At 43.3% G+C, this 23,599-nt stretch overlaps 2 protein-coding genes across 2 annotated transcripts in view; both read left to right on the top strand.

Annotated features, from left to right (window-relative positions):
- kdm6ba (lysine (K)-specific demethylase 6B, a) overlaps nucleotides 1–6,632 on the top strand; it is a 21,804-nt gene extending 15,172 nt beyond the window's left edge. The window contains 14 exon segments of the mRNA XM_084549492.1: nucleotides 5–1,172; nucleotides 1,174–2,264; nucleotides 2,401–2,527; nucleotides 2,677–2,782; nucleotides 2,915–3,120; nucleotides 3,212–3,312; nucleotides 3,398–3,466; nucleotides 3,562–3,710; nucleotides 3,806–3,920; nucleotides 4,036–4,223; nucleotides 4,311–4,452; nucleotides 4,565–4,691; nucleotides 4,841–5,011; nucleotides 5,101–6,632. Of these exon segments, the coding sequence (XP_084405618.1) occupies nucleotides 5–1,172; nucleotides 1,174–2,264; nucleotides 2,401–2,527; nucleotides 2,677–2,782; nucleotides 2,915–3,120; nucleotides 3,212–3,312; nucleotides 3,398–3,466; nucleotides 3,562–3,710; nucleotides 3,806–3,920; nucleotides 4,036–4,223; nucleotides 4,311–4,452; nucleotides 4,565–4,691; nucleotides 4,841–5,011; nucleotides 5,101–5,118 (3,778 nt within the window). The 3' untranslated portion in view covers nucleotides 5,119–6,632.
- A 6,126-nt stretch (nucleotides 6,633–12,758) lies between these two features.
- Nucleotides 12,759–19,983, top strand: tmem88b (transmembrane protein 88 b). Its single transcript, XM_084544144.1, has 3 exons — nucleotides 12,759–13,254; nucleotides 15,937–16,344; nucleotides 18,962–19,983. Exons 1-3 carry the CDS (start codon nucleotides 13,150–13,152, stop codon nucleotides 19,244–19,246), a joined length of 798 nt encoding a protein of 265 aa, XP_084400270.1. The 5' UTR covers nucleotides 12,759–13,149; the 3' UTR covers nucleotides 19,247–19,983.
- The last annotated feature ends 3,616 nt before the right edge of the window (nucleotides 19,984–23,599 follow it).

The following is a 23,599-nucleotide window of genomic DNA, read 5'->3' as shown; positions in this document are numbered from 1 at the left end:
CTGCTATTGAAAATCTGGAAAGACTGCTCTCGGAAAACACGTCCTCGGCGCCTCCACCTCCTCCACCCCTCTCGTCTGTTACTGCACCTCCTTCTGGTCCACCACCACCACCACCACCCCCCAGCTCCCAGGCTTCTCCTCCCTACCCATGGCTCAGCCGTGGCGGTGTGCTCCCCTGTCCGCCAGGTCAAGCAACCGCCAACGCTACCCTCGCGGAGAGGCTGCGACCACCTCCTCTCACGCCTCAGACCGAGTACGCCAGAGAAAAGCAGAGGCAGAGGGAGATGTGGAGCAACAACGGCGGAACGACATTCAGTCCCTCATCTACACACAATACCTCAGGGATGAACCAGCTGGTGTACCCCAACAAGCCCCCGGCAATGCAAGCAGCACCCAACCAATCCAAAGATGCAGCCAGGGAGAAAGACGGCAGCCAACACTCTCTCCCTACCTTGGCACTTAGAGAGCCCCCCAAACTGTATCAGGCTTTACCACCTTTATCCTCCAGCTCCACCCGGGGAATCCTCAACAAGAAGGCCACAGAAAGTGGTTTGGAAAAAGCCAGCAGCTGCAGCACTGACTCCGACAGTGCCCAGTTCGAGGAGGAGCCCTCTGAGATGTCCACACTGCTCCCCGACGGTCTGGCTAACATTATGGCAATGCTGGACGAGTCTATCAAAAAGGAAGAGGAGATGTACAACAGTGAAAAGATTGGCTCCGCCGGTCTCCTTGACAACTTTTCTCCTCATGGCGAGCCGATCAAGAGCTACCTGTGTGCCCCAGACCTAATTCCAGCAACGAAGCATCAGCCCAACCAGGAAGACTTTGGATCCAATGCCAGCCCTCCTGTGCTCAGCCGCCAAGGCTCTCTGGCATCCCCTTGCAGCCGAACATCTTCTCTCAACGAGGAAGACGAGGAGTACCTTAAAGCTCCCTCAAACGTTCCTCTGAACACTAAGCCGTCTGCGGACATGGGGATGGGAGTAGGTAACACCAACTACCGCCACAGTGACCTGGCTAAACTTTACGGCCTTCCTGAACAGTCTAAAAGCGAGGCTGACGAGGATGACGACGAAGAGGATTCCGAGGCCCCGTCTTGTTCCCCGCCGCCGCAAAGACCCCACCTCCACCAGACAGGCGTTAACAGCATGTTCAAGTCCCTAGCAACGGTCCCTGGACAGCCAGAAGTATGCTTACCGTGGTGGGCCTTTTGGGAGACCTCCTCCATCGGCGCTGGTTGGTGTCAAATATTCTTCTTCGCTGTCACTGGGCCCTGATATCTGCCGCCAGCAGCAAGGTAGCTCCCCCACGTCGGACTCAACTAATCCACCATTTAGCCCCTCTGTCCCGTCCCAAAAGTCCTCTCCTCGTTCTCTACTAGAAGACAAGAAACTGAAAATGGAGGACTCTGATGTCTGGACAGACGAGGGCGAGACAGAGGAAAGGATAAACCCAATCAAAAAGAGGAGCGTTCCTAAGTCAAAGCATATTAAGTTGGTCAAGGAGGAGCAAGAGTTGACGACCATCTCCGAGTCTTCTCTGGCAGAGTTGGGCAAGAGCTGTGAGATCATTCTCAATCGACAGTCGCTCCCTAACAAGAGCACCCTTGATAAAGCCGAAGGCAAACACAAATCTGGTAAAGTAAAGGAACGCAGAGAGAAAGACAGAAACAGGGACAGGGAGAAAGAGAAGAAGAGAAAGCACGGTCACAGCAGCAGGAAAAATGAAGACAGGAAAGAAAAGAAGAAGCATAGAGACAAGCGAGATGAGATGGGCTCCTCCTCATCGTCCTCCTCTTCTTCTTCATCATCATCCACCCATTCCAGTTCCAGCCACAGGCGACACAAGGATGGCAAGAGCCATAAGGAGAAGAAGGATCGAAGAATCCTCGTCGACCTCAATCACCAGAGGAAGGAAGGGTCGGAGAAGAGTCGCGGTCATCACGACTCGGATAAAAAGAAGCGCAAGGAAACATCTGGAGCCAGCTCCACCAGTGAAGGGGAGCACGCAGATTGGACCTCGAGTTCAGGAGAAAGATCTGCGGAGCACAAAAAAGGGCCCGAATCCGGTCCGCTGGGTTCCACGGACTTCCTGAAGCTGAAGGCGCTGTCGGATGGGCCACCCAAGGAGCTGACGATTCGCCTGATCAAAGTGCACAGTGGCGACAGGGAGACGTTCATCGCTTCAGAGGTGGAGGAGAAGAGGATTCCACTGGAGGAAATAAGCATCAAGAACACTGCGAGTGAAATTATTCGGTCCTGCAAGTAAGTGAACCGGCAAGAGGTCTTTCCTACAATCAAATTAAATGACATCCCAGGGTTTCATGCATCTTGGGAAACTTATAGCATCACTCCCTAGCAGTTTGCATGTTTTAACCTGTACTTTCTCTTGTCGTTGTAGGGGGGCCAGAATCAAAGGGAAGTTCAGAGAGTCTTTTTTGCTGCCGGCCTTCTCTGTAAAACCCATCATAGCCGCAGATGAACCCATTCCTAGAGAGAAACTCAACCCTCCTACACCGAGCATCTATGTAAGTCACCAGTTGTCCCCGAATACACCTACTGTAATAATGGAGTGTACAAAATTAAGAGTTTGGTTCAGACACAACACCTTGACATGCACATGCTGCCCTCTAGTGGTGGTTTACTACAACACTGACGTGATTTCTCTTCTTTGTAGCTGGAGAGTAAGAGGGATGCATTCTCCCCCGTGCTGCTGCAGTTCTGCACTGACCCCAAGAATCCCGTTACCGTCATCAGAGGACTAGCTGGCTCTCTACGGCTCAGTAAGTTTACACTTAATTACACGCAAAACCCGAGTCCTGATATTTACGGGTAAATGCAAACCATTGTTTTTGTACTGTAGTTCAAAATTGCTTCAAAAGCATGTTTATAATTTTTTTTTTTAATGTTTTCAGACCTGGGGCTGTTTTCTACGAAGTCGTTAGTGGAAGCCAACGCAGAGCAGGCAGTGGAGGTACGGACCCAAGTACAGCAACCTGCTGATGAGAACTGGGACCCCAGCGGCACAGGTCAGACGTGGCCCTGTGAGAGCAGCCGCTCCCACACCACCATCGCCAAGTACGCCCAGTACCAGGCCTCCAGCTTCCAAGAGAGTCTGCAGGTATGAAACCTGTTCGTTAAGAGTCACAGTTTCCATGTTTTTTGCACTCTACATTTTGACTGAAGTGGTAAAACACGTCATGTGCCTTCAGGAGGAGAAAGGCAGCGACGAGGAGGACGATGAAGATGATGAGAAGAAGCCAGCAAACATTTCTGATACTCCCAACAAGGACAGCTCCAAAGACAGTAGCAAGTACGTATAACATTAAGAGCACAACATTTATTATAAATTTAGTAGTGTTTCACAATTTGTACTAATGCTTGAATGTTATTCTTAGTGGCGACCAGAAACCAGTTGGGAAGATCATTAAATTTGGCACCAATATTGACCTCTCTGATCCCAAGAGGTGAGCAACTTCAACACATATATAAAAAAAAATCTTTGCTTTTCTCTTATCATACATTGAGTACAGAGTTTGTAATCTGTGGTCTCTCTGCTCAGGTGGAAGCCCCAGCTTCAGGAGCTGCAGAAGCTTCCAGCATTTATGCGCGTAGCATCCAGTGGAAACATGCTGAGCCATGTCGGACACACCATCTTAGGCATGAACACCGTCCAGCTCTACATGAAGGTCCCGGGCAGCCGAACACCAGGTAGGAGACACTGGCACAAGGCTGAAAGACGAGTTCAAGTCTCAGTACAAATTAGAATCCTCTTGACTCATGCTGTTCTGTCCTCCTTCAACCAGGTCACCAGGAGAATAATAACTTTTGCTCAGTAAACATCAACATCGGCCCTGGAGACTGTGAGTGGTTCTCTGTTCATGAGAACTACTGGCAGGCCATCAATGACTTCTGTGAAAAGTGAGTAGATCGAGACAAATCTGGCATATAGTTGAAAGTCTTTACCTTTGATCATTTTTTGTAGTGCAATGGTGAGATAGATTTAAGATACTATGTCTTAATCTTGTGTACTCAGGCATGGAGTGGACTACCTGACGGGGTCCTGGTGGCCGGTGTTGGAGGACCTCTACAATGCCAACATCCCCGTGTACCGCTTCATCCAGCGGCCTGGAGACTTGGTGTGGATCAACGCTGGCACAGTTCACTGGGTTCAGGCCGTAGGCTGGTGCAACAATATCGCCTGGAACGTTGGACCGCTCAACGGTAAGGAGTGCTCCACCTAGTGGCCGACTATAAATCTGTATTTGGACGCTCAGTGTTTTTGCAATGATGTTCCGCGTGTATCTGCAGGTTACCAGTATCAGCTGGCCTTGGAGAGGTTTGAGTGGAACGAAGTGAAGAAGGTCAAGTCCATTGTTCCCATGATTCACGTGTCCTGGAATGTGGCCCGCACTCTCAAGATCTCCGACGCAGACACCTACAAGATGATCAAGTAAGTACAGTTGGTCACACGGAGGTAAAACTAACGAACAGCCTTTCAATAAATATATGAACCTATCCTAGTAACTGTATATTGATGTTGTCTGTTCCTACCTTCCTGCCAGACACTGCCTGCTGCAGTCCATGAAGCACATCCAGATCCTGAGGGAACAACTGGTGGCTGATGGCAAAAAGATTTCCTATCAGAGTCGGGTCAAGGACGAACCTGCCTACTACTGCAACGAGTGTGATGTGAGTATCCGTCAGTCACAGACTCAGTTCCCACTTTCTGGATGCACCTGAGTTAAAACAGCAGCAAAATCACAAAAACATTTACATCTACAAATGCCATCATGAGCTTCCTTGATGAGAATGTTTGACCTGCTCCTCTCTCGTCACAGGTGGAGGTGTTCAATTTGTTGTTCGTGACAAGTGAGAGCAACAGCAGGAAGACATATGTGGTTCACTGTGAGGACTGCGCCCGACAGCGTAGCCCCAACCTGACCAACGTAGTGGTGCTGGAGCAGTACCGCATCGAGGAGCTCATGAACACATACGATTCCTTCAACCTGGTGAGCAGAGATTAAAATAAACCAAACTACGAATTGGTGAAACTTTTTTTTTAGTTGTGAGTTAATCGTCTTTCTATTTGTCTTACCAGGCTTCCTCCTCCCGGTGACAGAGCTCCCCCACCTGTGTCTCCTCAGCCATAACCAAAACTCCTGCCTAGCCAGGACAAAAGACAGTGACACTCTGGTTTTCAACTCACCCTTTCATTCTTCAGCATCATTTTTTTTTGCTACTACTACTACTGCTACTACTTGCCGAACAGCCAGTTGAATACGTTTACTCATTACTGTTTACAAAAAGAAATACCAAGCCGCCAATAAAATACCAGTTTACTCTCAGATGGTGCTTTCAACCAGAAACCCTGGCAATCCCTTGAAGTTGAGAACCCGGGGGAGGGGCAGTTGGTGCTGCCATTGAACAAACTGTGGGAGGGTAGTCGATGGTTTCAATGGCGTGTTTCTGGGCAGTACCAGAAAGAACTTTTCTGTTGTTGTCTTGAATACTGAAATTTGTACATGCTGTTTGAAATTTTTGTGGGGTGCTGTCTTTTTTAAAATAATTTATTGTTTTGTTTTGTTTGTTTGTTTTTCTAAAGTAGATCAGCCTAGCTATATACCACATTGGCCTTGTATTTAGAAAAGAGAGAAAATGAAAAATACTAATAATAGAGATATGAACATTTTTCTAAAGCATTAAGAATTTTAAAAAATACAATTGTTTGGAATGCTTCAAAAGATACGGGTTTTAGCGACTTTGGTTGTTTGAGGGGGGGGGAAGGTTCATCAGTTTTGTTTTCTTTCAAATTATTGTATGTGTTGTAAATCTTGTTTTTATGAATTCTGCTTTTATTTCTCCTGGAGATTAATATTCATTTGTCACACATCATCAGGTCTTTTTGTTCATTTCTTCCATCTCTTTATGAACTTTTGAGGAAAAAAAAAAAAAAAAAGAAGAAGAAAAAAGTCATTGTCATCTGGTGTGTGTGTTGTACCTCTGTTTTTTCTATATGCAGACTTAGTATTTCCTGGATTTTATTTGGCATTGTACATTTAATTTAAAATGTTTCCTCTATTTATTGGATATCAATGTTTTCCCTTTTTTTTTTGTTTTTAAACGGGGGTTGTACAATTTTGCTATTTTTTTTTTCTCCCCTTTATTTTTTATGGTGACCGATTGCTCTGTAAGAACTGAAAATGTGGAGGTTGTATGTCCGCGGGGATGGGAGGGGGGAGGCTGCTGTTTCTTTGGTGCTCGCCTCTCTCGACTCCCACCTTTTCTCTCCCGATATATATTAAATTATATCTTTATCTTGAATATAACACCACCTTTCCTGTAGACGATAGACACACTGCTCACGTAGAGAAGATGACTAATGGAATGCTGTGTTTGTATGCTCATTACGGAAAAGACAAAACGACTTTTCCCAGAGTGTTTTGAGAAATGGTAATTTTTTTTTTACTACGTAGGGGGCTTTTAGATGAGATTTTAATGATTTTATGATATTTGTTGAATATGATAACGGGATAGATGGTGCTAAATGTTCTCTTTGAACTATTTTTTTTTCTTTTGTCTTCTTAAAATGAGAATTCTATTTTTCCTGTTGCAATATTACCTTACACTTTTTTCCTTCTCTTTGTGGTCATTTATTTATAACTGCACTGTTTAGAGAATTCACACAGACATACTTGCAGACACACACACCAAACTGAGCCAGACATGTCTTAAACACTTGTGAATTTGTGTGACATTACTATGACTATTAATAATAAACGCTTTTTGATAAATCCACAACAGAGCAGGATTCGTTTGAATTCGCCTTCTTTCTCACATCTCATCTTCCACTAGCTTATTTGTAAACTGGACACACATCTAGAGTTGTTGCTTTCAAGGCACCAAAGTGAATCCTCTTTCTTTTCTCTTCTCTCACACCAACTACTGTCACAACTTGGCTCAGAGGATGGACAAAATGTCGAGACCACACACTTTTGAAGTGAAGTGAAACTCAAATTTATCGATTAAACTTAACTAATACTGCGCAAAGTGCGAGAACATGCAAGCCGATATGTTCCTACAACAGCCACAACCCAGAAAGGAGAGAGAGATTGAGCCTGCCTGCCTCAGTATTTATAGGTGGGCAGTCACAGGTGTCAGCAATCAGGGAAAACAAGCCCCTCCCCAGATCCGAGCAGCCACCCTCAACAGGAAGTAGGTCTTGAGGCCCACAGGGTGTCACACTACCTTCATGTCCTCCTTCACTACATCCATACACCACCTCTTTGGTCTTCCTCTAGACCTCCTGACTGGCAGCTGTAACCTCAGCATCTTCACTATCCCTCCTCTGAACATGTCCAAACCATCTCAACCTGGCCTCTCTAACTTTACCTCCGAAACATCTCACATGAGCTGTCCCTCTAACGTACTCGGTCCTGTTCCTATCCATCCTGGTCACACACAGGGAAATACTCGACACCTTCAGCTCTGCTACCTCCAGCTCTTCCTCACAGTGGCTTTGTTACATACTCCGCACATACATCCTGATTGCACTATAATTAGTGCTGCAGTCTGAGCTTATGAAGCAAATAGAGACGGAGTCGCCAGAGATTTGATTTGACAGTTTTGCATGCAGTACTAAAGTTTCTACAACACAACTAAACCACGACTGTTGGGAGCAAATAAAAACAGTTGCTATCACTGTAACATGCCCAGTGGTGAGAGATAATGAAGACAACATCTTTTAAGCTACTGGCTTTCTTTATTTCATTTAGAACTAAATAAATTTACAAAAACAAATCTCAACATTTTACCGAGTCAGCTTGATACCATACAGGGTAGTCAGAACGAGCATGGCAAATAAATCCCACACAACCATGAACCAAACGTCTCATGAGATATTCTTTTATATCTCATGAGACCTGGCCGAAACTAACTTCGTTCTTGTTCTTGCTCACCTCAAGAACGAGAACAAATTTCTCGGGGTCGTCAAAACTACTGTCCGACATCCGAAAATAATAAGAAAAGTGTGTCTTGTCGTCCATCTCCCACAACACTTGGCACGTGTGACTTATGCTGCAGTGGGCGGGGCCTATGAAGACTTTTGGGTTTCTCGTGAAGTATAAAGGACCTGGCCGAAACTTTGTTCTTATTCTCGAGAACAAATTTCTTGCTTCAAATTTACATTCTCGCTCGTTAGATCTGTCACTGTCAATAATACTCTAATAAACCTGCCACAGAATAAGCAATATAGCAAAATTTCTAACAGTTGGGGCACACCATAAACCAAGGGTATAGTCCTCACTGCAGCCAAGGGAAACGGCATCATCCCCTACTACCACATATCAAAATTTAGGCATAAAAAAAAAATAATTCTTTTTTTTATATGCCTCTCACACTCTCCATTTAAGCAGCTTTTTCTAAATCTAAAAGTTCATAACTGAAACAAGCTACACACAGACTTTTAAACAGTCAACATCTGTATTTGCTGTATTCATTCCCAATGGAGCAATTCTCTTTCACTACACATCCTCTCTCACCTTTGGTAGAGTTAACTGAAGGGTCAGTTACACAACAGCAGCACGGCGGCTGAAAACAAAGGACTGAACCTGCTCAGAGATCCTTCCCCAACTAACCGTCATCCTGCTTCGATTTCCATCTAGTTTTCACCATGACGCCAGCACATACAGCCGACTCGCCGCCGTCAAACATGCTAACCTTAAAGACATTGCACTCCTACAAGTCATATCCCTGGGACAAAGGTTTGGCACGGCTTTGTTATTCACGTCCCCAGCTGCAGAATGCCATTGTTATATATATACGCGTGGGGAAAAAAATAAGTTGACAGAAAACTTTCCATTTGGACATCAGCATCTAGGGTAAACTAAGGAAGGAGGTTATACAAGAGGCAGAACTACATAGATAGCAGTGCAGGAAATAAGCAGGGAACAGAAACAAGACTGACCAGTCTTACGTTTCCTCACTGATAATTTAATAAAGAATCAGTTTTAAACCTCAGTTAGAGCAGAAACATGACCACACTGATGTCATGTACGCTACAACACACAATATACTACAGTTTTAAGAGCGATTTTGTAGAAAACCACTCCTACTGTTCTTGCTCTCTCTAGCCTGTTTCACCTACAACGAGAATTTCCATAACCAATATCCAATGCAAATGACACACTTGGACTCAACTCTAAACCTTTTATCTGCTCTTAACATTAAAAAAAACTATTTATATCCCACACCTGTGAATGAAACAGCTTTCGAGTTAACTATCCAATCAGTTGAGCTCCTGGAAACACAAAACTGTCTCTAAAAATTGTCATAATTCCTACACATTTCCTCCTATTTGGATGTGAACACCTTCAAACTGAAGCAGAGAGTCTGCACTTGAAGCCTATTGGTAGTAAACAATTAAAATAACAAACTTGTGTCAGTGTCCAGACATATCCGGCTCCAACTACCTCGTATCTATAGCCTGCCTTAATTGCGCAGAGGTTTTCAAGCGTTCCCATGCAGGATGACAGAGTGTTGGCAAGCCACCACGTCCTCAGGTCAAGTTAGAGGCCACAGGGCCAGCAGAGGGACAGAGCAAATCTGGACAGACTGAAGGAAATCCTGCTTCACGACACACAGGAAGACCACCTCCGTCCGTCTATCTGTCCGCTCTGCTGAAGTCAGGTGGTGATAAGAGTGACCGCTCTCCTCTCAGCCAAGACAAAATACTTGCCGTCCAATCACCGCCGAGTGGTGTAATCACGATGGACAATACTTTGAAGCTTGTTTATCCTCCTCACGTTGAGCATGAGAGCAAAGATTGTGTAATAAGTTCATCTGTAGCGATGAGACAGACAAGAAGAGTGTAACTCTGGGACCAAAGACGGGTTAGAAGTAAATAAACATGGCAAGCTCAAAGCGGAGGAAAGAGGGTGGAAAATCAGGATCAGACAAGACTAATTATTTCGCTTATGCTCTGATCTTTTATCATTTGTCTGATTACTGCCTTCCTCAATCTCTTGGGATCTTGTTCTTCTTACTTCAATACGCGTTCCTCTAATCCTGTATATCCTGATAGTGCACGTCTATTTGTTCCCATTCACTATAATCAGTGTGGACTGACGTCTCTTGCTTCGCAACATCTTTTATCTTTTCATCTTTTCATCATGTAAGTGCTTTGAAAAGCCCAATCCCACTCATTACATAATGAATGAGCTCTGAACAAAAGTGAAAAAGCTCACATTTCCACCAATCATTAGATTCATAAAGGTAGTCCTCAGTCTTAATTAACAATTTCACCGGTTGTTTGACTTGAACTATTACTGGATGTTGGTCATTTATCAAAGCTGAAGGCTTAACTTTGTCAAACGCTGACAACAGGATGTTTTCAGACCGGTAAGGTGATGAGACAATGACCCTCAAGATGAGGAAGCAGGGCAGAAAAAGACTTCCTCCAATTAAAATGACATTATGGAAAATATATTGAGCTCATTATAAAACTAATAGTTCATTTTGACATTTCTTCTCATCCACATAGAAAGACTTCTGTATAACCCAGCAGACCATGATGACGAGGGTCAGTTCATCTTGTTCTGAGGCTGATGAGACGCTCACAAGTTTAGTTAGTATGGTTCTGGCTGAAACACTTCAGTTAATGGAATAACACCAGCCAACCTGCAGTTGTCTTTGCAGTGATGGTTGGTCTGGTTGAGCATTTTAATGAAGCTACTCTACTTCTGAGCTCTGGTGTCAAGACATCTCCACGTCAACCCAACCACAAGTGCAATTCTAAGTATTAACCATACCAAGTAACAACTATAACTCATCACATTAAGTGTCACATCATCCGTCTTTTCTGTACTGTCCCGAGTGTTTCCACTACCATCATATTAGGGGCCCCACCCTTGAAGGTCAAGTTGATTTTATATTCTTTATATATAGCGCCAGATAACATCAGTCATTTAACTTTTCAACAATACAATAGGTCTATACCATATTAAACAAACGTTACGTTATTTATCTTATTCACAAGGCGGCTTGTAATTTCTGTCTCATTATCCTACATCACAGGTGTCAAACATACGGCCTGTGGGCCAAAACGGCCCGGCAGAGGGTCTAATCTGGCCCGCAGCATGAATTTGCAAAAATTACATAGAAGACAGCAATTTTTCAAAAAAATAACTGCTATCCCTAATTTGTCCACTGTTGAAGAAAGAGAAGAGGACAGAACACAACACTGAGACCCAGGACTAAACAGCAGACAGCAATGTGCCTAAATTGCACTTATTTTTCTTAAGATATTTCATTAAATGTAAACATTTTCCAAATTTAATTGTTCTCCTTTGCACTACAACAAATGGAAAAGGTCTGGAGTTGTTGTTACTTATAGGTTATTATTCTGTTGTGTTACTGGTCCGGCCCGCTTGAGATCAACTTGGGCTATATGTGCCCCCCCCCCCGAGCTAAAATGTGTTTGACACCCCTGTCCTACAGGACCAACTATGAGGATCAACCCGTTTAACAGTTCAAATACTTTTTCAGTTGTTATTTTGATTGCTGTCATTAAAAGATCCATATGAACAGTGACCTGGTACAATGTTAGAATCTTTAAGAGATAAGAATCCAGTTATGTTTTATATCACGTCCTGAATAGGATTAAATCCAGGACAATATGAACCAGGGACTAGTGTGAACGTAATATGCGGTTTCGACTGTGTTAAGTTGACGCAGACCCTAACACTGTAGCAGGACGTGCACCTCCCCTGAAATGTAACTCCATGCGGCAGCAACACAGACCACAAGAGCTGTGATTTGTCCGCTTGGTTGTAGCGTGTTTCTGCTTTAGTATCTCCGGCTGCTTCTCCATCTCCGCAATTTTCAAATTGATTGTTTTGGATCAATAAACATGGAACACATGGAGGAAAATTTAACTGAGGAGGTTCGGAGATACAAACATTTGTATGACTCGTCTGTGGCATTTAATAATGACCAGACTTTCACCATAGTTGAAAGTGAAGCAGGAAGTAGAAATAAAAATGAACCCGACTGGCAAAAAAAGACACAGCTTCAGCGAGCCAGACTGACACGAGTATAAATGGCTTGCACCGGCGTAGGCTACGTCCCGTAGAGGTATAATAAACTCTGCTTAAAGATAATCATGATGCTGATGAGGCATGACCAAGAACAAACAGAAGCTCTGTTCAGTTGAAAATTTGACCTGTCCAGAGATAGGTCTAGTCAGCATTTGAGTTTCAAACACAGTTGTTGCTCACTCTGCCTCCACACCGACTAAGACATTAAACATTTGTGTTTTGAGGATTGATTATATTTGATAAAGATATCTGGAAGCTTGTATCTGTTACACAACCCAACATAAACTAGATAAGCTGAATAACATGTGCAGCACCCAGATATTTCTCCTCTACTACTCTTAAAGAAAACACCATGCCTGCCTCTGCTGCCCTTCCCCTCCCCCCTCCTCATTTTCTGCTCTCCTGAACCTCAACTTATCAGGGCCGGGGCGCCTCGCTCTGACCCCCAACGCGCAACACCCAGCCCCCATCCCAACAGCGAGAGGGTAAAGGGGGTGTAGCATGTCCTGGATATGAGAGGTGGAATGCGTGTGCGGAGAGGAGTTGTTGGAGAAAGGCAGTGGGGGCTGATAAGTCTGGGTGGGTGGAGAGAAAGTGGGATGGATAGGGAGTGCAGGAGGAGGGAAGAGACAGCGCTGTGGTCTCAATCAGATGGGGGGGGGGGGTAAAAAGAGGAGGGCAAACAAGTTTGACATACTTAAGACAAAGACTACAGCAACTGTGAGTTGGATAGTTCTCAGCAGCTAAGGCAGGCGCATCTCTACTGCTACTTTATCAACAACATATGAATTAAAAGCTGCATAAAAACTAGAATCTAAGACTTGGCCAGCTTTACTGACAACTCTGGATACTGGAGACGAGAAGCAGCAAGAGGGCAGAGCTGTAAGGAATCCAGCATACCACCACTAGAGTAGATAAGGCTTCAGGAGGGACCCTCTAAAAAAACACAACATCTTTCAACTTCACACAGAGAAAAGGTAAGGAAGTAACGACGAAGAAGGAATAATAAAAAAAAAAAAAAAGGACTCTCGTTGAAGTGTACAGGGAGTACATCTATGTGGAGGGCTGACCGGTCTGGAGTGGACTTGAGAAGAAGTGAGAAAAGCAGCGACAACCTGGAGGAGGAACAGCAAGAGGTCCACCGGGCCCCGCAGCACAACGTGAGTACGAGCGCAGCTGCATCGCTCAAGACATTTAAATCAATTATAATGCTAAATAAAACTAATTACAACGAAAAAGGAGTGTAACAATATTAATACGTATAAAACACAAATCTAATAACTCAGAGAAGCATCATTATTGCAGCTTCTTTACTCCAGACAATAGAATAATAGAAAGGACAATAGAAAACCTCCCTGAAGCATTGAAGCGTAATGAAGGGTCTAGCCGAGCACACACACACACTATGATACAAACATTTAAACTCAATCAAGAAAACCTAGAGGTCAGACTACGTGTCTCTGTGCCGCAGCTTCATCAAGTCCACTGGACTTTACTTAATTATTTAGAGCTCCTCAGAGTTCACACAATCATAAGAACAGTGAGTAAAACGGGTGGAGCGCCTAAATGTATTTTCAGTACGCCGCACAATGAGTCATCTCACACACATGCATGCACACTTTCCTGCCAGTACTTCCTGTGTGACCTTCCACCTTTACAACAACAACACTTGAGGGACAACAATGGGAGACAGATGTAGAAAATCAACAACACTCGAGCACCTAGGACGGCCACCATAAATCTGACGTCTTAACCATCGAGCTCAGTCTGAAGTGTTATTGTAAATGTGCTTTTAATTTCATTTAAACTTGGGCTCTCAGACGTAGCAGGCTAGTATCTTACATCAGCATCAGATTTTGCATCATTATTTTTTCAGTCATTTATTCATGCATAATCCAGATGCATTGAAAGCAGAATGCTATCTCCCATGTTGAGTAAAAGAAGAGGCTGACTGATAGGTTGACTGTGTCGTGATTTTTTCCACCGCTGAAGGTTTTTTTTTTTTGGCAGCTTATTCATCCCTGTTATTCTGGTGCCCTCCGTTTAATGGGGGCATCACTGTCTCCTGACCTCAGAGGAGTGAGGATATCCTGTACCAGACACAGCTGTGCACAGATTTTTCGTCAGGCTAAGTCATGTGACACATCCATAGTTTAGAAAGTAGAGACGAAGAGGAAGAGGCACCCCACATTAGTGAGCGTTCATATGGACCAGAATTTTATTTTTTTTTATGTGACACAGGCTGGTGGATGGGAAACATAACGTAAACTAACATATATAGATGTTCAGATTCTTGCAGGAGGCTGTTGAGTACAATCACTCAGGGGAGGGTTAGACTGAAAGAAAAATTCCATCTGGGACTTTGACTCCATCCCAGACCAACTTACTCACTCAAAACTACAAAACTGCTAATTTTGTAGGCTAACCCTGTTTGTTGCTATTGTGTACCAGACGGGGCAAGTTATAACTCAAGTTTTCAAGGTATGCTTTGGCTAAAATTACATGAATTAATCGCCTCATATCTGTAATAATCAATTAATCTGCATCAGTTTGCTCTCTAAAATCTACTTTATCCTCCAGGCTATGTTTTATGGACATTTCTCTCCAGGAATTTAGTTTGGCTTGAAAACGGGTCTAAAAATTCTTTCCAGGAACAGAGCTCTGAAAATCTCAAAAGTGCACTCTGGTATTTTGCAAACAAATGGACTTGACCGACTACTCGCAAGATGCGTGCTGGAAATCACAATGGACAGTAAATAAAGCAATAAAGCAAAAACCAAGTGTAACAAAACAGTTTAAAGGGGAACTACTGTTTTTTTACAACCTGGACCTTATTTCTGGCATAAAATACGATCATTTACTCACCCATATAACTTTAGTGTTATTTGCAGTCGTTTGGGAGGTAATTAGATCTGCGTATATCCATACAGTGGGAGTGAATGGGGCACCGAAACGCAACCTCTAAATAACGCATTATCTGCCGCGAAACTTGTTCATTTCACTATAGCACTAGCGTACGATAACAAAATACTGGTGAAATGAACGATTTTCGCGGCAGTTAATGCGTTATTTAAAGACTGCGTTTCGGTGCCCCAGTCACTCCCACTATATGGATATACGCGTTGCGCCGGTGTATCTAAATATCTTCCTAACAACTCAAAATTACACAAAAGTTATGTGGGTGAGTAAACGATTGTATTTTAAGCCAGAAATAAGGTCCAGGTTGTAAAAAAACAGTAGTTCCCCTTTAAGAGGCCATCACTTATTGTTCTCCCTTATTTAAGAATTATTTATAGGTATTTCTATGAAATAATACTTTTTAGGCATTCAAATTATTTGAGAGGAAATGGAACAATATATAACCCATCATAGGTTTAATTGTCCATTCTTGAACATTTTTAGAAATTACTTAATATTACTTCTTGACATGTAAACTAAATGTACCAAGACAGCGCAATTTTGCATCACACGTGTACTGAACAAATAGTGTCTTGAGGAGTGGTTGCCTTCCTTTAAGATGATCTGTAGTTTACATAATGTACAGAAACAACAACCACATAACCACATACACCCACTTTCAAGGACTTTGATGCCAGTTAGCCTTCATCTCACTTCAACACAAACCACATATTGCAATTATGGGCCCCTTTCCTTTGGCCAATCAGCACACTGATTACCATCACTTCACGGACGACATCACAGAAGGCTAGCTTCCTGACAGATAATACCACCTCTAACCTCTTAGTCAACTCAAAGTAGAAGCTAGAAGATGCTACTGGGGGTTTCCACCGACTGTTTCAACCTCAAACCACTGATTCATTCATTTACTTTTCTTCCAACAGTTCACTATGAGCATGAGCAGCACTCTAGAGAAGGGTGCCCACCATCAGGCCTTGGACCTGTCAGAAGAACTGTCGCCTCATCACCACCATCACCACCACTCCAACCATCACCAGCATCTCCACCACTCTAACTCTCTGGCTTCCACCACCGCTGTGGGCGGAGGCAGAGAAACACCTTCACGTGTGGTCATACCTCCCCCTTATTCTGCCGCCGAGAGTGGAGCTGGAGGAAGCGAGGCTCCTCTGGAGCTGCGGGGGTCACTCGACTGCTGGGCCTGCTCGGTGCTGGTAACGGCCCAGAACTTGGTGATCGCGGCGATCAACGCCTGCCTCGCCGGAGTGGTGTTCGGGACGATCCTGACACCGGCCATTGTCATGGTTGTGTTCGGCTTCCTCTGTCACTCTACAGTAAGAAAGGGGGAAACAAGTGAGAGGGGGGTTTTCACACTTCATCTTGTTAGAAAGGACTAAATGAGAAAACAGAAAGTGGCCGCAAACTCCTGCACATTGTTCTACTGCACTGTGACAACAACACTCAATTTATTAGTACTTCTTACACATGTAACATATTATCAGGCACACAATGCAATGTTTACAGACACAGTACAGTGCCGTTTGTTGCTAGAATGAAAATATGTTTAAGTTTAGTAAAGATAAATGTTGACAGGCTTTACAATTAAACAACAGACGAGAGGAACAGGAAGACTGCTGCATCGCTCTATGAAACATCTAGAGGTCCTAATCTCATAACTTTGATGCAAGTTTGAAATAGTTGTCCTAGGGGCTTAGGGTGGGGTTTGGCTCTCATCGCCGATGAGAGGTTTCATAATCAGATAAGTCTGAAGATTTCTCAGATCTTGAGGAGACGGGTAACTGGAGAGAGCAAGGGGTCAGGAGTCTAGGGAGCCAGGCCCTAGAGCACAGAACTGCTTAGTAGCTACACAGGGATTACCTTGAGGACACGCAGTGTTTGAAAAATTATTCATGTATGTGATGAAAACAAGAGGAAAGAATATGCAGCAAAGCAAGAACTATTAGCATTGATCCATTAGTCGGTAAGCCTCGTCCTGGACTAGAGCAAAAAGTCATCACGGTTCAGAAGCTTTAATACATACCAATGGCATTTCTGTGGGCCAACGACCTCCTTAATGACCAGAGAGACCAGGATTCTCTCTGTTCTCATGTTCTCTCACAATTAAACCTCATGTGACAGCAGCTTAGTGGGGGATTAGCCAGGCTCTAAAAGGATGAAGAGAGAGGGAGAAATAAAAAAAAAAAGAAAATATATAAAGGGGTTGAGAGAAAGGAAACACAAAACAAAAGTTGGGTAGTATTTGAGCCTTTGCAAACTGAACAGAAAGCTCCGCCTGCGTTTTGGAGGTATTTGTAAAGTCATCCAGAAACAGCTGAACACAACAAGAAAGCACATTCTTTAAATGGGCAGCAAAAAAAGAACAAGTCATTCTTATATGAATCTTATCTGGCACAACTCCCACTCTCAAAGCTACACTGCTCCCTCCTGACTGTTAAATACTCCGCGAGGAGCGAGAAATTTGTTCTTGCAGCTTGTTCTCGACACATCAACCGGGCAGAACTTTTTCTTGTGTGTTATACGGTTACTATTCTGTGATTGGTCAGTAAATGGAAGTGGGCGCGGTTAATGCGGCAGAGCGGAAATGCTAGCCGCCACTCTGTGAGCTCCCAGATCAGAGGCGTCAAACATACGGCCCGGGGGCCAAAACTGGCCCGCCTGAGAGTCCAATCTAGCCCGGGTGATGGATTTGCAAAGTGCAAAAATGACATAGAAGACATTAACTGTCATTTTTTAAGAAAACTAACTTCCTCATTTACTTATTTAACAACTTGTCCTCGACAAGGTCGCGAGGGGAGCCTATCCGAGGGGGAAGGTAACCTGTCTATCACAGGACAGCGCTCTTGGCTTTCGCTATAAAAGTATTTGCTGATCCCAAATTGTCCACTAGGGGTGTGACCCCCTGAACTAAAATGAGTTTGACATCATTGTCCCAGATGCTGATATTCGCAGTGTGACCTGCTAATCTCTCCTGAGTAGAGATCTTCAAACTGTGAGTGGGTGCATGCTGAATGAACGGTCATCAAAGCAACTGACCGACATCCGAAAATAATACGAAAATTGCCTCTCGCCGTCCGTCCCCCACATCTCCCACAATGTTTGGCGCTTAATGTGACGTATGCTGCAGTGGGAGGGGCCTATGAGGACTTCCCCGGATTTTGTCACTTGAGTTTCTCGTGAAGTATAAATTATTTGGCCAAAACAAACATTTCATTGTTCTTGCAGCCCTATAGCGAGAACAAATTTCTCGCGGAGTACGTAACAAGCTTAAACCTTAACTTTACTCCCTCACTCACATTTCTTCTAAAAGTTAAACCACCACACCAAAACCTTGATCGCAGCATTTTTCATGCCAGCAGCTCTTACTATAATAAATAAGACTTCTCCCTCGCAGCTCTCTGCTCTTTTCTCTCGCAGTCAGATGTTCCCTTCACCTTTCATGGGGCGATAAGGATGATTCAGGCCTGCTGCCTATCCATTCCCACACTGAAATCCTGACCGCTTCACCTCCGCTCCCACTCCCTATTGCTAAGCAACAAATGCACATGTTTTGACACACAGCGTGGACTGTTCAACATCTTTGGATCTCCTTAAGACAGAGGTGATGTCTTAAGGAGATAGTTCAAATTAGACTCCTTTTAGTTCGTTTTAGGTGTAGTCATTTTATTTTTTGTCAAAGATCGTCTTCAGTGGACTTCTAATTCAGTTAATGAATGACCAAACTGGTGTCTGTCCTCTCTTCATAGCCACACAGAGTACAGTATCTAGTGTTATCTGCTCTTACTGACCTTCAAGAAACTGGATTATGACTTTAGTGTGATCATCGGACTTAATTTTAATGTGTCTAGCTGTGTAATGAGCAGAGATTTCATACTTCTATAATGCCCTGAATCTGTATTTTTCTAACTGCTGCCATTCTCCTCATCTCTACAGGTTCGTCCCCACGGGACAACACCCTACTGCTCAGACCTGCTGACTGATGGGGGCTGCGTGGCTTTGCTGGTGGTGGGCTTCCTCCTGGTCACCCCTCTGCTGGTCCTGGCACTCGCTGCGTACTGCCGCTTGGCCCGACACCTCCAGCTGGGCCTGTGCTTCATCCCGTACAGTCGGGCCGTGTACAAGAACCTGCCGGCCACGCAGCATCGCGGACTGGGCACCGGCTGCTGCGGCGGTAGAGATGGAAGCGATAGCAGTGGCAAGGGAAAAGTCTGGGTGTGAGATTAAGGAGGGCTGTACAAGAGGAAAGAGGGGGAGAGAGGAAAACCATTACATTACAAATATAAAAGGGAAACAAGAGAACAGGGAACTGGGTTTTGAATAAGATGACAAAGAAAAGGCAGGAGATGTAAGTTCAGCAACTTGTGTTCCAGGAAATGGAGGACATTGTAAATGCCGATAACAAGCAGCAAAACACATTGTTATTGACTAATGAATTACTCCCACGCCTTAACGTCAGGGCAACGTAACTGATTAAGAAAAGTTAGCATGGTGTACTATGGAGGTTTTTTTGGTATAATTACAGTCTTGTAACTGTCTTATTACAATTCAGTGTCTTTCAGTATTGAAAACGAGTACAGCATTTATTTCTCAAACAATGTCTCCAGATAACGTGCTCAGGTCAAATTCAAAGTGAGCGTTTGTAAAAAAAAAATAATAAAAAAAAATAAGGTAAATAAATTGAGCAAGTCTGTAAACCAGCAAATACTTAAAACAGCCAAAAGTGCCTGAAAATGTTGACCTGCGTACGACCTTAACGTTCCTGAATAGGAAATCTGAAAACAACCCACCTCACAAATGCTGTATTTACACTAAACAAACTCTATCTTCTCACATTTATGTTATTATGAAAATCTTTATTTCTCTAGTGTAGTTTTCTGTTTGGCTGTTGCTAACTGCGTGACTGCATTCCCCTACATTATTTCCTTTTTTATAAATAAAGTTGTTTTTGATTTTTTCTGGAGTTGTCTGTCCTGTATTAGTGTGAACTTTTAGACAAGAGAGGATTACGTAGGATGGTTCCAAGTTAAAAAAAAACAAAAAAAACAAGGTGACTTTGTAGCATGTGAATGAACTCTAACTTTTCTGTGGGAACCCATCACTACTGCTGGAGAATGCTTCTCGAGAAAAGTCATCTGAAACATTACAGTGGGTTTCATTAATCAATTATATATTTAAGGCATTGTACATAAAGCCACCCTTGTGACGAATGGTAAGCTTGACCGTATGTTATTGTCGCCCCCAACTGGTGAAAGGGCAGAAGTACAAGAAAAAAAAAGTGTTCTAAAAAAAAAAAAAAAAAAAGAAAATGTATCAAATAACAAAAATAAACATAATGCCTCGGTTGCTGCAGTTGCTCAGGTCTAGGTTCAGTAACATCATGTGTCCAAAGAATGAGGTCAGCTGACTACCTGAATATACTGAATGACCAGGTTATTCCATCAATGGAGTTTTTTCTTCCCTGATGTTCACGGGCATATTCCAAGATGACAATGCCAGGATTCATGGGGCTCAGATTGTGAAAGAGTGGTTCAGGGAGCATGAGACATCATTTTCGCACATGGATTGGCCACCACAGAGTCCAGACCTTAACCCCATTGAGAATCTTTGTGATGTGCTGGAGAAGGCTTTGTGCAGTGGTCAGACTCTCCCATCACCAATACAAGATCTTGGTGAAAAATGAATGCAACACTGGATGGAAATAAATCTGGTGACATTGCAGAAGCTTATCGAAACAATGCCACAGAGAATGCGTGCTGTAATCAAAGCTAAAGGCGGTCCAACGAAATATTAGTGTGTCTGACATTTTATTTTTGTGGCGACTTTTTTGGCCAGACGGTGTATCTCTAAATAAAATAATAATAAAAAGAAGATGTTTCGCCTCTCATCCAAATAGCTTCTTCGGTTCTAGAGGACCGAGGAGTAGTCACATCTGTGGATGTGTTCAAATCGTTCGGTATGCATTTGCGACCACTCGGATTCACACAAAAATCGTTGCACCACATTTGTCATGTTCAGATTCAGAAAACTTTATTTGTCCCCGGGGGGGGGGGGGGGGGGGGCAATTTAAGGCACAAGTGAGCAGCTTAACGTGCAAGTACAGACATTTTACGGTGCAAAAAAACTGAACAAGATACAGAGTATATACAAGTTACCATAACATAAATGTTATGACTATCCAAAATATCACTTGTAGATGATGGACCGCGCTTTTGTGACTATTTCAGGACTAATTCCACTTCATGAGGAATCTAAATGGACAAAAAGTCTTCAAGAAACTCTACAAGTCCAGTTGCCTTCCAATAACGTTTTGTGATATATTATTAAGACTTGTCAGAGCATCTCGCCCCAAGATTTCAGTTCAAAACAAACTGGACGTAGCTATTACACTCACAATCCAACTACTCAATACTGTAAAATACGCTAGTGCGCATGCGCTGCAGAGACAGATTTACATTAGACATATTATCAGGGGAGAGCGCGGACGCAGTCCCCCACTACCAGAAATTATGCAGTCGAGATTCCCACATTTGAGGAATTCGCAAAGGTCAGTACAACCGGTATGTGCAATGGTTGAGCCTCGCCTTGGGTGAACCACCTTCTTGATCATGGTGTCTCCCCTGCCAGGTAAGTATGAGTTGTACACGGCAGTCATTGGGTAGTGATTCAGCCACACACCCCTCACAGTGACGGTGTGACAAAAACAAAAAACAAAAAAACAATGTAGTATTACACTACACTATGTTTGAGTTCAACGTAATGATCATTATAATGAACCTTCCATCATGAGTAATCTACACAAATAACGTAATATACAATAAATAGTTAGTTGTTAATGTCATTACCCATCATGCTTTGCCCAGTAATGTAGGCGGGGCATAGGCTACTTCGGCAAATAATCAGTTTTTGACTTTTTCAAATCAATTCAAACATTTGTGCTTACACGGAGAGTAGTCTGTGGTTTGTTTATCAAGTTTCGCTTGTTAAAAACGTCGCACAACTAATGAAAGTTTAAGTTTGAGCTTTAGTTCAGTTTTGTTTGACAGCAGAGATACGTGCTTCTGACAAACCGGAAGTTGAATGAGGATATACGGCCTGTCATTGGCTGCGTGTTTCCTCTTACTTCCGGCATCTGCGGTACCAATTACGAGAAACAATAACAAACCTACCAAGCCAGGAGCATAGACTAGCTGCTCCTCAGACACAGTGCCTTGTCAAAGTGTTTTGTTTTTTGTTTACAATATAACCTCATAATGTGAGCTCTGGTACCATCTGGTGGACAATCAAACAAACTACATCCTTATCAGATACACGCAAACAGACCTTCTGCAAGACACACAAACATGTTGTCTCTCTGGCCATGCAATTTAATGAACAGCGGCATTTCTTTGATTAAAAACGCCTTCCAAGATAAAGTGCCGCTGCTCTTTTCCGCAGGCAGAGGGAGAATCCTACTGAGCATGCGCAGAATGAATGCCATCACTGCAGCTTGTTTCTGATTTCAGGACTTGAGTTATGTTCCCCTGGTATCTCCTGCGTTGCATACAAACTCCGGCCACACTTTGTAAATAAATGTTTTAAGAATGACCAAAAAAATAAAAATAAATAAATAAAGACATGATAATATACTTAAAATGACCCTAACCCTCCTCAACAGTTGGTTAAGCACAACAGGCTAAAACGTCTTTATAAAGTCACTTTCGACCGCAACCACATACAAAAAAAAACAAAAACATTTTAGATAAAAGTCACTCCCTCAAGGTACAGAAGTTTGTAATGCTGTCAACTTACCTGTGATAGTGAAAGCTGAATGCAGTAGTTAGTGCGTCATTATGGATTTAGCAGGTAACAACTCTTGCACTGAGCTCTAATGTGGTCAGTTAGCAATAATTAATGAACAATATTGATAAACACAAGACCACGGAGCAAATAATGTCAGGAAAACTAAGTTAAATTCCACAGGTGATGGCACGCAGAAAGGTAAAAAGTTCTAATTGCCTTCAGCTGACAGTGCGTACAGTGCGTGCAGCCCGTGTGCAATAAACCGGAAATAAAAGCCGGAAGTTAAAGGGTATTTTTTTTTCTCATTTATTTATTTATTTGTTTTACATGTTTTTTTCAGATTAAATGAAAATGAAGATAAAAGCTATGAAATAGACTTTCATACGTTTAAAAAAAAAAAATGGTATAACAAAACAGAAAATGACACATTTAGATTATTAAATTCAACTTGAAAAGATAATAACCATCTCTTAAATTCACATTTTGCCACATGGACTCATATCTGTTAAAATGGTGACATTTCTCTGGCTCTTCATTCCTGTGAAGGGTTGCGGGGTCTGCTGGAGTCTATCCCAGCGGTCATCGGGCGAGAGGCGGGGGTACACCCTGGACAGGTCTCCAGTCTATCACAGAGAGACAGACAACCATTCACACCTACAGCCAAATTAGAATCTCCAATCAACTTAATGACTTTGGATGGTGGGAGGAAGCCGGAGTACCCGGAGAGAAACCACGCAGACACAGGGAGAACATGCAAACTCCACACAGAAAGGCCCCAGTCGGCCCATCGAT

This window comes from Chelon labrosus, assembly GCF_963514085.1.
Source record: "Chelon labrosus genome assembly, chromosome: 1".
Classification (NCBI taxonomy): domain Eukaryota; kingdom Metazoa; phylum Chordata; class Actinopteri; order Mugiliformes; family Mugilidae; genus Chelon; species Chelon labrosus.
Note: the sequence above shows the minus strand (reverse complement) of the source record. Positions and strands in the feature narration are given on the sequence as shown.